General features: G+C 45.6%; 1 protein-coding gene and 1 pseudogene across 1 annotated transcript; one reads left to right on the top strand and one right to left on the bottom strand.

The window, feature by feature from the left end:
• The first annotated feature begins 8,104 nt into the window (after positions 1–8,104).
• Positions 8,105–12,841, top strand: LOC136534355 (uncharacterized). Its single transcript, XM_066526808.1, has 7 exons — positions 8,105–8,648; positions 10,026–10,443; positions 11,245–11,382; positions 11,524–11,686; positions 11,832–11,967; positions 12,085–12,276; positions 12,389–12,841. Exons 1-7 carry the CDS (start codon positions 8,310–8,312, stop codon positions 12,638–12,640), a joined length of 1,638 nt encoding a protein of 545 aa, XP_066382905.1. The 5' UTR covers positions 8,105–8,309; the 3' UTR covers positions 12,641–12,841.
• Positions 12,842–14,290: 1,449 nt separating this feature from the next.
• On the bottom strand, positions 14,291–16,981 carry LOC136537315 (U-box domain-containing protein 16-like; annotated as a pseudogene).
• Positions 16,982–17,962: the final 981 nt, after the last annotated feature.

Below are 17,962 nucleotides of genomic sequence, written 5' to 3'. Positions count from 1 at the left end.
CATCCAGGGTACGTGCAAGTCCCAAACTGTGTGCGATAAACCACTCGTTCTCACATCTGCTAGGATCTCCAGGGCACGCGCCATGAGAAACCAGATAACAGCAACTGTTAGCAGTGGCGGATCTTAGGGTACGCCGTCAAAATTTTTCATATATAATTTGGTAGGTCTATTTTAATTGAGCCAATTCCCTCAATGCCACTGTAAATTTTGCCACTTTTGTGTGTGCCACTGAAATTGCTAAATTTCCTTACTAGCCATAGTAAAATAATTCTATCCCTTGTATGCCACTTTCGACGGATTGCTGTTAACCTGAAGTTAGGTTTCCCCTAAAAAGACAGATTTGCCCCTCCAATGGAATGAAGTGAAATTTTGCTCTTCTCCTTAGTTGACATCGCTGGTTCATATTACATCAACATGACAGCAACATAAGTCAAGCAAAATGAGAGCTGTAATGTCTTGTAATATATAAGCAAAATGACCAGCAAAATAGGAGTTTACAAATTAATATGTCATCAACAAATAAGATTTCATCAGACAAGCCACATAACATTATGAGTTCCAAGTTTCTCATCACACAGACCACATGAACATCAGTTTTTGATGACATTACATCAACCTAATATCACCACAGATACCTAGCAAAATATGTGCAGCCACATAGATGGCATGAGTACCAAGTTTCTCATGACAGGCCACATGAATGTCAGTTTTTGATGTCATACCAGGAACCTAATCTCATCACAGACATAGCAAAATAAGTGATCAGTATAGGTATTCATTCTAGGATTTTTCTTTTGCTCCTAGTAGACATTGCAGGGCTTTTAGGAGTCTTGCTTCTAGTGCACATTGCAGGACTATGTGCTGCCACCAAATGTTTCTTCTTATTTGCTTGCATTCCCTTTGTCTTCTTTGTCTTTGCTTTCCCTTCTGCCTTGCCTTCTCTCTTTCTTTTGCCTTTAGGTTGGGAGGGGGCAGGTGGTGGTGTTTCACAAGAACTTGGCAAAGGATACTCAATGGATAATTGTTCTGGTTGATTTGACCCACATGCTGACCTATACATGCAAATTATTACTTTGAGCTGAGAAGAAAAGGTACTATACATTTGCAAATGGTACTTGATGCATTGAATTTCAACTTACTTATTACTTTTTCCAGAGCTCAAGGTAGTAGAGCAGCCTTGGCTGCATTAAAAACAGATTGATTTCAACTCAGGAACAGAAAAAAATTGAATCTAGGTTTTAGAAATAAAACATTTCAGAATTAATTTCAACTCACCTAGGTGGAAAATACATTTGTGTTGGTCCAGAGGAAGTAGATGCACCAAGAACAATGCTATTCTCAGTTGTTTTTTTGTGCAAAATCATTTTTTTTTCTTCTTCTTGCGAGGGCCCCTACATAACATTACAAGTTATTAGTACAACAAAGTATTAGTATAAGTTATTAGTTTGCATTAGTGCAAGATAGGATACATTACCTCTCAGCTAATAGGGCTGCAATATCATCTGGGTTACCATTTTTGCATGTGCGCCAATGGTGTCCATATTGTTGGCACACTTCACACCTATGCTGCCCCTTCCTGTGTGTTGTGCTGCCATTGTTCTCTGTACACCCTTTGAACCTCTTATTCTTCCTTCTACCAGCTATGGGCTTCAAAAGTGGAGGATACATGAAGAAGCCATGGGCTGATTGTGGCCATTGGGACTTGTCAGTAAGGGCAGGGATAAGGTTCTCATATGCACCTCTAAATTTTTGAACTGAATAGTATGGGTCAACATACATCTCCAAAGGATGTCCTAATGAAGTGATAAATGCAATAGCATGCACGCAAGGAATGCCAGAGACATCAAATTTTCTACATGAACAAGTTTTTTGTTCAAGGTTCACCACACACTTGAAGCCATTGCTTCCCTTCACACACACTTCTGCAACTTTATTTGAGCATGAATCTACATCCATGTCCAAATTGAAGCTTTGTTCCTTCAACTTTTTAATTATATGTGGCAAAACAACTCCTCCAATTTTTGTTGACACTGTCCTCCTTGTGTGCCACTTTTTCATGAGAAGTTGTCTGATCTTGTCTAGGAAGTTATCCACATTCATGGCCTTGAAGGGCTTTACCCAGTTATTGAAACTCTCAACCAGATTATTTGTGACATAATCCACCTTGCAATGGGTTAAGAATTGACTTCTTGTCCAAATCTTTTTATGGTGCTCCCTTATGTAATTCATTGCCTCTGTATTAGCTTCATCCATTGCTTTCCAATGCATATCAAAAAAATATGAAGACCATGAATAAGCTGTTGTCCAAAGATGGTCATCAAACACTTTGCCTTGGTACCTTTTCTTGAAGTTGGACACCAAATGGAACATGCATTCACGATGCTCAGCTCTTGGGAACACTTGCTGCACTCCAGCCATCACAGCTTGTCCAGCATCAGTACAAATAGCCAGCCCACTAGGTACTCCTATGACATCTCTAAGTTTTTCCAGAAACCAGATCCAATTTTCATTTGTCTCAGAGTCAAATATTCCAATAGCAACTGGATACATCCAGTTGTGTCCATCCACAGCACATGCACATGCTAGCTGCCCGTTGTACTTTCCAGTCAAAAAAGTACTATCTATTGCTAGATATGGCCTGCAGCCCCTAAGAAAACCATCTATGCATGGTTTCAAGGCAAAAAAAGTCTATTGAACCTAATCTTGTCCTGGATTGTGTGATGATCAATTACTACAGCACTACCAGGGCATGACCTTTCAATCTCTGCCTTAAATTTAAATAAGTTATCAAAACTACTATCCTAGTCACCAAAAAGTTGATCATGTGCTAGATCGTTACCATCATATACTCTCCTGTACGGTACCTCAGCCTTGTACTTTGTCTTTATCTTAGCCCATAATTCCTTTGCCCCCTGTGTTGGATCTTCATTGAGCCAGTCCTTCACAACATCACACACCCAGAATTTGGTTGCATGTTTCACTACCTTACTTCTTCTTGCACTGGTACAGCTATGTCCATGAGGGTTTTTTTACCTAGCATGAAACCAAAATAAGTACGAGTTAATAGTATAAACAAAACAATGTGAAAACAACCTTACAAAATCACAGAGCTACCTTTATTGAAACTTTGTCATCCATTGTAAAAGCATGCAACCTCCACCTACATCCATCTTGTACTTTCCTTGAACAATACACCCTATATCTTCCTAGATCACTTTTCTCAATGTTAAATTCAAACTCATGCTTAATTGCATAGTAAGACAATGCCAACTTAAATTCACTCATGTTCATATATGTGCTACCCACATCCATTGGGGGGTCTTCTTTGTCATAAGCAACAATAGAAGGCGGTATAGGATCCTTTCCCACCAATCCATCCTCCTGCTCGTAGTCTTCGTCAGAGTTAGATTCTGAATCAGACTTAGAGGTCATGCCCTCATGAGAAGCCCCAATTTTAGGTGCATTGGTTAAGTACAAGCCCTCCTCATCGACACCCACAAATTCATTCTCCGGTTCTAGATTTGTCAGGTAAGGGTCATCATTAGGACTGGTGTCATCATCAGAAGAGGCATCAACATTAGTAGGCTGGCTTGTATCATGCATGCTGGACGAAGGTTCAGCATTAGGCCACTCAGGGATTTCAGAGGGTAGAGTGTATGCAATAGCCATGTGCACCACCTTGCTATCAACATGTTTGGCAAACATCGCAAGCAATTCTTGATGTGTTTTGACTTCTAAATGGTTTCTACTAGCAGCATCATAGTAGGCAACAGTCACAAGTTCTTCATAACCAGGAGGATACTTTTCCACAATTTCATCAACAAGATCCTTGAAATTGTAGGTGTCGGAGTATACAACCATACTGATAATAAAGCAAGAGACTTCCTTCCTACATATAGGGTTGCCAACGAGCTTTATCTCCAACAGATAGCTCGATTTAGGGTCCATCCTGTGAGTTCAGATGGCATCAAAAGTAGAGATTTACTGCATACTTGCCCCATCACCTAGATCAAGACAACATAGGAGAAGAACACGCATAACTTACCCTGCAAGAAGCCAGGAAGGACGTGGATCTGAGGTCCCCATTTCACCCTCCCCAGCTCGGCGGCGCACCCGGTCTGGCAGAGCTGCGGGGCCTGCCTCTGGCCGCGTACTCGCGCCCTCTCTAGCCTGGTGGCGCGGCCGCCCAGCCCCTGCTCGATGGCGCTCGCCCCTCTCCAGCCTGGTGGCGCGGCCGTCCCAACCCCTGCCCGACGGCCCCTTCCTGTCCCGCCTGCTCCCACTCTTCTCGGCCTGGTGGCGCGCGCTCGTCGCCCAGACGCGCGTGTACACATGCATACGCCCCAGGAACCGTGTAGTTGTGTTCGTGAGAGGATAAGGAGCCTCCAGGATAAGGTTTCTGGCCTTGAGGGCAATAACGACATTTTGCCTTGCTACAGTGTTCGTGCAGGGACTGTTTCCGTCAACATTCTAACGGAAGCCGTCGATAGTGGCACACAACGCATGAAATTTTTTTGCGGTGGCCGGTAACAAAATTTCACGATTTCAATGGCACACATGGAAGTCCTAAAATTTGTAATGGCACTGAGGGAATTCGCTCATTTTAATTTGGTAACAATTGTAACATTTGCAACGCGATTTAGTATACATACACTAAGTATCAAGATAAGGCTTAAAGGATTAAGTTGAAACTATCCACTAAATACAATCACCTTGTTCGTTGATGCTGAAATTTGGCTTATGCTGATGCTTATGCAAAAATGTTGTAAGAGAAAAACACTGTTCTATGATTAAAAAGTAATTCTGAATAAGATCAAGCGAATAGGGCCAATATAAATAGTTTAAAAGTCATGCCAATAGTTATTCATGATGCAACATTAAAAAAGAGATGCAATATGCCAGTTTCTCTTCGTAACTGTATAAATATTTAAAAATACATTGCCAAATAATTAAACAATTCGTTATTTGTGACGCTAGCAAATATCTATGAAAATAAAAAAAAATTGTATAGAAAGATGAAGAGCAGAATAAAGAGCAAAGATTGAATTTTCTCTGTTAGAGTAGAATTTGGAATGAAAATAGAGAAAACATCACGACCGGGGAAAAACAACAGTAAAATGGTCTTTTCTCTCAGGCTTAGCACCGTTACCACTCTAAAGTAACGGAAGTATAAAATAAGAAGAAAGAAAAATAAAAGGGTGATGACTGACAAATAAAAATATAAATTTAGGTGTCAAATAAGAGAGTAGGAGTTTTTTAGTGTTAAATAAGAGATATTTCGTAACTTTAGGTTCGTTAGACAAAGAGGGTGTTCGGCTGGCTGGCTGGCCGGCCGGCCAACTCACGAAAGCATTGTTCATGTGAACAGTGTTTTCAGATAGAACAGTATTTTTCTCTCACACCAATTAGCCGGAACAGTATTTTAACTTATTTTTCAGTCCTGCCGAACAGGCTCAAAGATTCGAACAAGACGAATTGATCACATTGCTCCTTTACTAAAGACAACTAACACGGAGAGCATTTCTAAGAGTTTTCTGGCCCCGTTTGGCTTACCCCATATTCGGCTTGTTTGGCTTCTTTTTTTAGCCGGAACAGTATTTTTCTCTCACAACAATTCAGTCAGAACAGTGTTTTCCAGCTAGTTTCAACCAAAATTCTGCCAGCCGAACGGGGCCAAGTTTCCCGATCTAGGATTTTTTACAAGAATAGAAAAAACTCATCTCTGAGAGTTTTTATTCCCACCTCATAATCTTTTCGCACTTGGAAAAAATCACCGAACACGCGGATATATGCACGCGTCTTCCACTGCCAATGTAAGGTGGAAGGGCGTGGGACAGAATAAAAAGTAGGAAAGGGTTCCAGATGCAAATGTAGAAGAGATAAAGAATATATAAAAGTGGTTATGATATAGAAATAGTATATGATATCTCTCTGTATTATAGGAGTGCATTATTAGAAATTGTTGGAGATGGTCTTATTTATTCCTTCCGATACTTTTTGGTGAGTTGAAAAACACTGGTTTTGGGAAAAATTCTTAGGAACTCTTGAAAATGCTCTCACAATTTTAGAATGTTTTCGTAGAAAAGTAGAATGTGTGCGGTTATAAACTTTAAAATAACTTGACCACAAGTGTACTCCATTCGTTCTAAAATAAGTCTTCATCTCGCATTCCGACAAACAATTTCAACTTTGACTAAACATATACCAAAAGATACTAATATTTGTGATACAAGATATGCATCATTAGATTAATCACACCGAATGTTTTCATAATAAATCTCTTTGGAGTTACAAATACTGATGATACTTTTTATAATCCTAGTCAAAGTTAAGATTGGTTGATTCCTCAAAATGTGATATGGAGACTTATTGGGAGGAGGGAGTACTTGCGAATGTTAAGAACTTAAGACCAACTGACCAAGTATGTCAATCTCGAATTGTAGAACCTGAAAATGGAAATATTAAAAGAATATAAAAATAGCAATATTTTATTGGCACTTTTGGGTGGACAGTAGTACCAACAAAATACTTTGCTTGGACAACATTGAGATATTGAATTGCCAATGAGTTTACCTACTGAATTGCACTTCAACATATTGCAGCCTGCCTCTACACGGGCGCATGGGGGCGTTAGAGTTCTTTTCTCCGTTCTACATACACTTTGACAGGAACGGGCAACTTATGTGTAGTGTAGTGCGCGTTTGGTACAGATTTAGATTCTCGTAAAAATGTTTTGGATCCGCATTATCGCTGAAAACATTTTGGGTGATGAATAAAAATCACTTTATGTAACAGTTTGGCTGTTAGATTCTGATTCCCACCTAATTTTTTATATAAAAATATATGGATCAAATATGCTTTGAAAGATTCTACTTTTTTATGGGCGAAGAATAACTTAAATACAAACTCATTTTAACTTGTTGCACAAAAATGGTTTATTAAAAAAACATTTGCTAGCATAGAGGGGTGGCAGGAAACAAATCTAGGGAAACGACCTCTTCACCGTTTCGTACTTGCATGTACAAACGGAGAAACGATTCTCCCGGTGAATCACTAAGCGTCAAATAGTTTGGTAGCGATTCTACTGTTTCTCTTGAGAAATAGAGACGTTTCTGGTTGCCAAACAGGACCGTAATCTAGATGGGTTGTCAGTAACTTTTGTGTTAAAAAGAGAAACCCAATTCTTTGTAGTAGCCCCTTATAGATTTAAATGGAATAATACAAAAGATACACGAGAAAATTGATGACCTAACACAAAACGTTACCCAGCCTATACCCCTCATGTTTCATATAAGTCAACTTTCGTTCTAGCTTTGTCCAAAGTCTAACTTTTCTATCTCTGACCATCAATTTCTAGAAATTTGTATATGGTTTATAAATTCATAGAGTCTATGTTTTTTAGACGTACCATAAAAAATATACTTTCATAATATGTGATTTACAGAACCTATATTTAGCACAGAGGAAGTAGCCGTAAATGACGAGTTCGTGAGAGGAAGAGGGAACCCACGGGACAAATCACCGTCAAGAGGTCGAAGGAGTGAAGGATGGTCCAATCCAAAATGGCATAAATGAAAAATGCACCTGAAAATGATATAATTAATGAAAAACGCACCTCAAATCAAATGATGATACTAGTAAAGAAAAGTCCTGGCAGTTCGTTACCTTCGGGGCACTGGGAAACGATGGACGGGGTCCCACAGTCCCACTCCGACGGTCCGACCGCCGACGTGTCCCCGTCGGCATATTTTCAGGCCACACAAATGAGACACAAAAATCCTGTCCGGACCCGAAGACGTCATTTTCGTTCTTAGGCCATGTTCCCCATTTTCTCAATTTGGCACTATATAAAAAGAAGATTTCCCGTCACATCAAATTTGCGGTACATGCATAAAGTACTAAATGTAGATGAAATTAAAAACTAATTGCACAATTTAATTGTACTTTGCGAGACGAATGTTTTAAGCATAATTAGTCAATATTTAGACAATTATTACCAAATATAAACGAAATGCTACAGGCGGCGCCAACTTTGGCCGGGACTAAACGCGGCCCTAGCCACACAGATCCCGCCATCCCGAGCTCGGCGCGCCCTGCTCGGTCCAGAATCTCCGGACTGCCGTGCCCGTCGGCTCCTGCGGCGTGCGCCACAAACTGCAGTGATTCTCGGCTCGGCCGTCTACAGCCACTGCAACCCAAAGATTGCGAACGTCCAGCTCCAGCCGCAGCCACTCCACCTGTTGAATGCCCCTCTCGAAGCCTCTCCACGGAACTGTGAGTGTGTGCGAGCGCTCCAGAAATTCTCGCGGATGCAAGGGGCCATCGCCCGCGGGGCGCGGTGCCCAAAGATCCGCCGCACCACGTTCGGCTGCCCGGCGGTACGCGTCCGTGTGCCGAGAAGCCTCTGCGGCGGCGGTGGCCTGGGTGCACGGTGCAGGAGCGCGCGTGACGACCCAAGGCCAGGAGTGGTGCGCGCGAATGGCCAAGGCCAAGGGAGGTCCGCGCTGCGGCCGGGGCCGGATGCCCCCGCTCCCGCGTCGCCGTCCCGTGGCGAGAAGAGAGGGAGCGTGGCCGGCGCCGTGGCGCTGATCGTTGGGACCAGCATCGGGTCCGGCATCCTCGCCGTGCCGCAGCGCACGGCGCCCGCGGTGAGTTTGTGTTCCATTAGACCCAGCGAACTAGCCTCAACCACCATGCATGGCCCGGGCGGCACGTCGTTATTGTGGAAGAAAGCGCATGTATTCATCTTAATTTATATACGTCGAAGTGGATTGGAGCGGAGTTAAACTAAATTCCAGTTCATTCTACACCAATATATGTGGATTGAGGTGCATACACGTGCATTCAAACAAGCCCTTAGACCATGTTCGGATACAATTGGATTTACATCAATCCACATATGTTGGTGAATCCGATAGCATCCAAACAAAACGTTACCAAGTTACAGGCAGCTATAAGGGGGTTTTGGATTGAGCTGCTAAAGTTTAGCTAACTAATTTTAGTCTTATTTAATCACTTTTTATCAAACAATATGACTAAATAGGATTAAATGAGCATTTAAACAATTAGTCACTGAAGGTTTGCTAAATAAGACTAAAGTCTAGACTATCTCACCTTTTAGTCACTTTGTATCAAATGTTCTAACTAAAAGAGACTAAAAATAACTTTTTTAGTCTACCAAACCAAACGAAATGGCTAAAACGGCGCCTGACAACGAAGCCACACGATGATGCCGCTAGAACAATGATTTCCTTCTCCCAGTAGCATCGGTGCTGTCAGTACCACTGGCTCTCACAATGGACCAGCTAAACTCTCTTTCTTTTCTGTTTTCTCTCTCTCTATACTCTCTCTATAATATCCCTACAGGCTACAACGAATTGCTACAGCAGCAGTAATAGACTGAACAGTTAACAGTAGTTCCAATCAGTAGAGAACAGCGCGTAGCCTCGACAGGCAAGGAAACCAACTGAGGCCTTTTTTTTTTAAGTCCCCTAGAGTTTATTCTCTGTCCCATCAAATATTTAGACATATACATAAAGTATTAAATATAGATTAAAAAAATAACTAATTGCACAGTTTACGACTATTTTATGAGATGAATCTTTTAAGCTTAATTAGTCCATGATTTGATAATATGGTGCTACCGTAACACAAGTGCTAATAATAAATTAATTAAGCTTAATAAATTCGTCTCGCAGATTACTAACGGATTCTATAATTTATTTTTTTATTAATTTCGAACGTCCCGTGCAACACCCTCGAATGACAGCCCATGTGATACCTACAACTTTGAATTTCTCTACCCTGTAGTTACGAGCATTCAATCGATGGCATGTTGTTCGGTTTTAGTTGGCACGATGAACGTCCGCGTTTAATTCCACCAAGCTGAGCGCGCTTTCGATCGATGATCTGCAAACACCAAACATTTCCCGAACCGAACATACATCTGCATTTATCCAGCCCAGCGCCCATTTCGTCAGAAAAGCCAGCACTGACCGCTGGCAAAATTTAATTGATTGTTGCAGGGCTTCGTCCCGAGCGCGGCGTGCATGGTCACGTGCTGGGCGTTCCTGGTCGCGGAGGCCCTCCTCATCGCGGAGATCAACGTCCACCTGCGGCGGCGGCGGCGGCGCAACAAGGACGGCGGGAACCACCGCCGCGGGGAGCTGGTGGACCTGGAGGTGATCTCCGTGAAGAGCATGGCGCAGGAGACGCTGGGCGAGTGGGGCGGGCACCTGGCCACCGCCACGTACCTGTTCCTGTCCTACACCTCCATGGTCGCCTACGCGTCCAAGTCCGGCGAGGTGCTGTCGCGCCTGGTGCCCGGCGTGCCCGAGCCCGTCTCCGGCGCCGCCTTCACCGCCGCGCTCGCGATGCTCGTCGCCGGTGGCGGCACGGCCGTCACCGACCGGGTGAACCAGCTGCTGACCTTCGTTATGATAGGTATAAAGTACTTTGTACTCCTACTAGCAAGCTGCTCTGCGATCTCTCGTCCGGATGACAGACGTGCGTGCCATCCACAAGCTGCCACAGCCGTTATTTAAGACTGATCATTCATGCGTGCATCAAAGCCGTTTCCTACATCCGCATTAAAGTTCACACACACCGATCCGGGAACCAACCTTGCTCTAAGGCCCCGCCCTGCTGTTTTTTATTCTGAATAAACACCGTCCACGGCTCACGCCCCCAACGCCCTGTTCGCTCAGCCAACGAACTCTCACCATAAATCAGCCCAGTAGTCATGGCAGCCAAACCAACAGAGCAACCAGTTTTGAGCCTCTTGGATAGTAAATAATAAAAGTTTAGCGGTCTAGGTTTTACTCTTTTTTCCCATACTATTTAGATTCATTTTGCCAAAAAGTAAACTAAAAGTGCTAAAGTTTTGACAAGACGAGAAATAAACGGGGCCTAAGTATACCCGGTTTGCAAAGGTTTTTCCCAACAAAGCGACGATGTACAGGCAAGTAATACTGTGCCGAAAGCATACACTGTACGCGCCTCGAGTCCTTGCCATGTTCGTGTTCATCACTTTGCTGCTATGTCGCCTAGCCGTGTACTAGCAGTTTGTTCGCTGGTTGATTTTTGGGCTGATAAGCCGGCTGCTGCTGCTGTTGGCTGGTTGATAAGCTCTGGCTGAAACTAATAAGCAAACGGACTGTAGGAGACTACATGAATCATGAATTCATGAACCTTAGCTAGCTTAAAGAAAAAGGGTAATGAAATGAACTCGGTCTATTGCAACAGGTTTACTGCTGACGATTGAGGTGTCAGCAGTGGCGCTCGGCGGTGGCCTGAGCCTGCCAGCGAACGCTAACTGGGAGCTGGTCCCGGCGGCGTTGCCTGTGATCATCTTCACGCTGGTCTTCCATGACATCGCACCAGGTAGGTAGCCGGCCACACCCCACCTCCGAACCAGTGAGTAAACCACCCCACGCCGTACGTACCGACTCTCTCCACGCGAGGAAACAGTTCAGCACCAAAACACTGATGAAGCGCCGCTGATCTATCTACTATCTCTCGCAGTGATCTGCGCGTACCTGGAAGGGGATCTCGCGAGGATCCGGCTGTCCATCCTCGTGGGCAGCCTCGTGCCGCTGGTGTCCTTGCTCGTGTGGGACGACATCGCGCTCGGCCTCACCACCACGGATCTCGCTGGGTTTGACGTCCTGGACATGTTAAAGACAGAGTAAGGCTGGCCACTGTGGTACTAACCACGTGCCTGCATGCATGGCCGCATCTCTCTCCGCATCCTGCCCTGCCCTGCCTGCCTGCCTCGCTGTTCAATTTCACTTCCGCAACCTGCAACTGAAACAGGCTTGTTTGGTTTGTAGATGGAGCCACACCGTGCTGGAGACGTTCTCGCTCCTGGCCGTCGGGACGTCGCTCATCGGCACGCTGCTTGGGGCTTCCCAGTTCTTCATCGAGCAAATGACCAATAGCATAGCCTCTTCACCAACCCAACAGCACGTATGGTTATGCAGTTCTGCTTCACTTAAAAAACAAAAGCTAATGAAATGGTCTCGATGTTACAGTTACAATCGATCTGTACAGTGTTTGGTCTGACCACACAAGCGGCGAGTGCAGGGCAAGAACAACAGAGGCGTTGCTGGGTTTCACAAGGAAGATGGATCGTCGCAGCAGCAGCAGCATCCTGGTGCTGAATCGGTTCTGGAGAAGAACATGCTCGGCTACGCTGCTACCGGAATCGTAGTTGTCCCGACCATGCTCATCGCAACTACCGTCCCCAACTCGTTCACCATAGCTACTGACATCGCGGTAAGTGCGCACCAAAACACGCCTGGCATCGTAGTCAAGCATAGCATCCCACTCTGAATTGACCATTGACCTGACGCACTGCTGTGCTGCTCCTTCCTACACGAACGTTCAGGGCGGCTACTGCATGACCATCCTCTATGGTGTCCTCCCTCCGTTGATGGCCTGGGCTATCGGCTCCTCCAAGCTGTCTGACTCGAGTGCCGGGCTCGTGGACGAAGACCTCCAGAAAGACGGCGAGAGGGAGAAAGAGGACTTGACCAGTGCAAAGCCTGTCCTGGTTGGGATGGGGGTGTTCTCGGTCCTCTTGGTCTTTGAGCAAATCGTCCAGGATTTCCTCAGTTTAAATGCCTCTCTCGTCTCGTAGACTAGTGGAGTAGCCAGAAAGATCAGTTGCGCCGCCGATGTTGAACTCGCATTAACTACGGGTTCATGCTGACGCAAGACTGTTAGGCTTAGGCAGGCCATGCAAATACTGGCTTGGCCGAATTCGGCGCCGCCGAATGCATTGTAGCACACCTTTGTATTCGGTAATAATTGCTCGACCATTAACTAATTAGGCTTAAAATGTTCGTCTCGCAAAGTAGAATCAAACCGTGCAATTAGTTTTTGATTTCGTCTACATTTAGTATTTCATGCATGTACCGTAAGTTTGATGTGACGGGAAATATCTTTTTACATAGTGCCCAATTCAGGAGTTTGGACGAACTAAACATGGCCACTATTGTACTGTAGCACTCAATGCATGAACTGAAAGTATGGACCATGAAACAGACCAGGGCCTTGTTTAGATTGTAATTTTTTGCAATTTGGACACTGTAGCACGTTTCGTTTGTATTTGATAAACTTTGTCCGATCATGGACTAACTAGGCTCAAAAGATTCGTCTCGTGATTTACAACCAAACTGTGTAATTAGTTATTTTTTTTACCTACATTTAATGCTCCATGCATGCTTCCAAAAATTGATGTGATGGAGAAAGAGTGAAAAAACTTAGAATTTTGAGGCAATCTAAACAAGGCCTAGCACTAGCTTATCGTCAAACTGCAAATCAAAATTCATTTCAGGGCCTTGTCTAGATCACTTCAAAGTTCCAGTTTTTTCACTCTCTTTCCATCGCATCAATTTTTGGACGCATGCATGGAGCATTAAATGTAGGTAAAAAAATAACTAATCGCACAATTTGGTTATAAATCACGAGACGAATCTTTTAAGCCTAGTTAGTCCCTGATCGGACAAAGTTTGTCAAATACAAACGAAACATGCTATAATGTCCAGATTGCAAAAATTTGCAATCTAAACAATAGAGCCCCGTGGGCGGCTTCCAGAGGATGGGCCGAGCTGATGGTGCCAATGCCAACCAGAAGAGACGACTGGTGGCCCTGTGCCCATGTTTGGGCTCTTGGGCCTTGTCGGTTTATTCCCACATCAAAGAGTCAGCTTTGGGCTTGATCGGATTGCATCGTGGGATCCACGATTTACGAGCGGCGACGCTCTCCCCAATCTCTCTATTCCCTTCCCTAGCGAAGAGCCAACGAGATTCCCGCCAACCAACGACAAAGTTAACAACTACCAAGTTAACAACAAAGGCAACGGAACTAAACTGATAACAAAACAACAAAGCCTAGTGAAGAGGCAAAGAGATCCCCGTCACAAGATCCTAGAAAGCACGACCTTTTGTACGCATGAGTGACTCTAGGAGATCTGGTAGCAATAGTTCTTTCACACACGCTGCAAATTCTTGAATTGCATCTCATTGGGCTTCCCATCATTCCTAACAATCCCCAAGTTTTTTATGACTTTCAGCCTGTTCGTTTGGCTAGTTCGTATCGTTGCTGGTTCGTGAAGAAGTACTGCTGGCTGGTTTGTGTGAGAAAAAATACTATTCTAGCTGAAAATTTACGATCATTTACGACAAGACACGTCCAAATGAACAGGCTGTTTATACTTGACAAGGTGGGCACTTCGGCGAACCATTGATTTGTCATGAGACTTGCGTCGGCGTCTCGTCAGTGGTGTCACCAGGCCAGCGGTGGGTGATGTATCTGGGGACCAGCACAATCCTCGATTTTCATGTCGATATCCAGTTGAGATGGCTCATCCACCGAAGGATTATTTGGCAGGTTGGGCTCTTCTGTCTTGGTCTCATCAATAGACTGAGAGGATCCATTCAAAGGGATGATGATCAGCCTGTTCGTTTGGCTGTGGCTTGTCGTAAACGATCGCAAGTTTTCAGCTGGAACAATATTTTTCTCTCACACAAACCAGCCAGCAGTACTTTTTCACGAACCAGCAACGATACGAACCAGCCAACCGAACATGCTGGATATCAATAGGGTCCTTAAATGTCACACCCATACCCATCTCAGCTTCCTCCTCGGACACATCTTCAACCAAAACAATATTTTCAATAGATGTGTCACGCTCCATAAGTCCAATGGAGCCACCGCGTGCAACAAAATAGGGCATGTTTGAGGCCCTAAATCTGGCTCAACGAGTGTGGGAAGGTCATAGTACGTTCTCACTGGTTGATTGTCCAACAACACTTGTAGTGTTGAGTTCTTCAGCAGAGATGTCAACTTGGCACAAATTTTCCTCCCACGATTGCTCTCGACACTCCATTTTGATGCAGGACACATTGCTAACACTTGAAGCTAGTATATTTTTTTTTCAAAAGAGGTATATGCATCGTAGGCCCATAAACTTGTCTCGTGGTGCCACTTAGGTCCACAAACTCTCTAATCGTACTTTTGACACCCTAATGCTGTTTAAGTATGCCACTTAGGTCCATAACTCAACGGATCAAGGTTTTTGCCGACGTGACGGGGACAGAGCGCACGTGAGCCACGCGTGAGTGGTCATGACGCCTGCTGCATGCGCACGTGAGCCTCTCCGGCCGCTCCTATCGCCGCCTTCTTCCTCGCCAGGAAGCTGCGCGCGAGGCGGTCCATGGAGAGGCGGCAGGAGCGGCTGGAGAGGTGGCAGGAGCGGCGCGCGCTTCGTGCCGGTGCCCATCAGCTCCCAGATGGCCCACTCCACGTCGGGCACGGCCATCACCTGCGTCACCACGCGCGCGCCCAGCCGTCAGCACAGGAGCACCAGCGCCGCCGTCATGTTCTCCCTGGCCCACTCCGTGTCGCGCCGCATCTCGGCCACCAGCCGCGCCACGGCGCTGTCGATGCCCATGATCGCCTCCGCGCCGCCGCGCTTTGCCAGCGTGGCCAGCACCACGGCCGTAGTCTCCTCCTCGCTGATTGCGGACAGCGTCGCCTGCGCGATGCCAGCGTCCATGAGCTTTCCCACGTTCTCCCTCTCGCCCGCCAGCGACGGCAGCGCGGCCAGCACGTCTTTCTTGGTGCTCGTCGGACCGGTGCGGACCAGATGCTCCAGCTTCTCCACGATGGACAGGTTTCGACCGAGGCGGCGCCGGTAGGTGTGCACGGACGTGAGGCTAAGTACGACGGCCGCCGCATTCTCCTTGGCGCGCCACGTCGCGCCGGAGCTAAGGATGTGGGCGACCGCCTCCACGGCGCCCTCGACGTGCATGATGCGCTTCTTGTTGGCCTCGAGGATGGAGAGGTTGAGCAGCGGCACGGCACCGGCCTCCCCGATGAATGCGCAGTTGTCGGTGCCGGACTTGGACAACAGCCGGATCTCATGCACGACGTGGTTGGCCGCGTCCGGGGAGAAGGAGATGGAGAGCTTCTTCACGAGGAACGTTGACTTGCCGGAGTCAAACCACCAGAAGATGGAGTCCTGGTCGTACGTCAGGCCGCTGGCGACAACGACGGGCTCGCACATGATATCGAGGGTGATGGGGCAGCGAAAGTCCAGTGGCGGCGCCGGGGGCTCCCCTTCTTCGTCGACCTCGGGGTCCGGCTTGGAATCCGAAGAAGGCCGGGGCGTGGCGCTGAACAGGACGCACTTGGCGTACCGCAGCAACCCGACGAGCACGATCATGGTGTCCGTCTGCACTGGCGCGAACCGCCTGCACTAGAGCGACGCGAGGTCCAGCAGGTCGATGACGTTATCGGCAAGGCCCAGCTCGATGCCCGGCAGGAGGTCGAGCAGCGTGGCCAGGTCCTGGTGCAGCTCCCTTACCTCCTCCATGATCTCGTCCGACTGCAGCAGCCGCCGCATCCGGCTCCGCGCGGCGCAGTCGGCGGCCAGCGCCTTGAAGCGCTGCAGCACGAGGAGCACCTCGCGGAGGCATAGCGACGGCGCAGAGGCAGACGACGGCGCGGAGGCAGAGCAGCGAGAAGACGAGGAGGTAGCCTAGTAGAGGTGACAGAGAAGAGCGACCACGTCCATGTCCACGTCCTCCGCCGCATGCAGCAGGCGCCATGACCACTCATGCGCGGCTCACGTGCGCTCTGTCCCCGCCACGTCGGCAAAAACCTTGATCCGTTGAGTTATGGACCTAAGTGGTATACTTAAACAACATTAGGGTGCCAGAAGTACGATTAGAGAGTTTGTGGACTTAAGTGGCACCACGAGATAAGTTCAAGGGCCTACGATCCATATACCTCTTTTCAAAACATATTTTCAAAAGACCTGACTAAAGCCAAATGAGTTAATGGTCATACATAAGATCTGACAAAGTGCTAAAATCCAAAGCATAATTAAGTAATATGTTTAAAATTGTACAGCAAAACCATCGCAACCTGTGGTGCTAGGATGTCTCTCACAAGCACCAGCAGCATAACCATGGCCTGCACACCTATCTAGCAATGTGTTTTGAATCCGTCGTGCTCTTTCAGAATTGAGTGTAGGCGATAGTTTAATGTCTCTGAAGGGTAGAATGTACTGCCCTAGAACTACGCCCAGAAACAGATCTTTCTAGATGTTTCGATAGTAAATTAGAAAACTCTAACAAATAACAAAAAATTAGAAAAGGTCTCCAACACAAAAGAGTGAAACTTGGACAATACAAACAAAAAATACCTTGAAGTAAGGACAGTGAGTTGCAGAATCGGCCTTGAACTTTCACTAGGATTTGTGAATATATGAAGCTTCACTCATCATGTAAGCCACAATATCTGCTAGCTTTGGGAGAACAATCTGTATGCCACAAGCATAAACTGAACACTAAAACTTTGCAATGACACAAGAGGATAATGGATATAAGGCTATATGATGGCCAATAAAAACAAAGGAACATTTCTTGCATAAGCGAGCTAAAAATTTAGACAAAACACTGACAGAAAATAATACTATTTCAACTAATTATAAAGTTCATTAGTTCGAATGTTTAAGAGAGAAACCTTTAAATAGATTGATTTTGGAGACCTAGACATACTAGAGTGTTGCAGAAATATATGAAAATTCAGAAGTCGTCAAGAAAAATGAATGATGTAGATAATTGAAAACTCAAAGGTATGTACTGTCATCCTCGTACATAGAGAAAATTTTAAAGATTAACAATTGAAAATGCTTTTGGTCAGGTAAGTGGACTAACTACTTAATGCTTAACACTGTAATAAATTTCGGAGCTTAAACAATTGTAGATATTGTATTCAGTCATGAGGAAATATATAAATTAGGACGACATGTAATCTGCAAGCCACAATATATATCTTCTAGCTTTGAGGGAACAATCTGTATGCCACAAGCATAAATCGAATCTTCACGCATACTACAACCTACATGCATTTGCTATAAATTCTAGCACAAAACAAAAGGCAGAGACA

This window comes from Miscanthus floridulus, chromosome 2 (genome assembly GCF_019320115.1).
Source record: "Miscanthus floridulus cultivar M001 chromosome 2, ASM1932011v1, whole genome shotgun sequence".
Taxonomy (NCBI): Eukaryota; Viridiplantae; Streptophyta; class Magnoliopsida; order Poales; family Poaceae; genus Miscanthus; species Miscanthus floridulus.
Note: the sequence above shows the minus strand (reverse complement) of the source record. Positions and strands in the feature narration are given on the sequence as shown.

Coding starts and splice junctions, on each gene's coding strand:
- LOC136534355 (XM_066526808.1), top strand. CDS start 8,310: ATGCAAGGGGCCATCGCCCGCGGGGCGCGGTGCCCAAAGATCCGCCGC. Junction 10,444..11,244: donor GCTGACCTTCGTTATGATAG/GTATAAAGTACT, acceptor CTATTGCAACAG/GTTTACTGCTGACGATTGAG. Junction 12,277..12,388: donor CCATAGCTACTGACATCGCG/GTAAGTGCGCAC, acceptor ACGAACGTTCAG/GGCGGCTACTGCATGACCAT.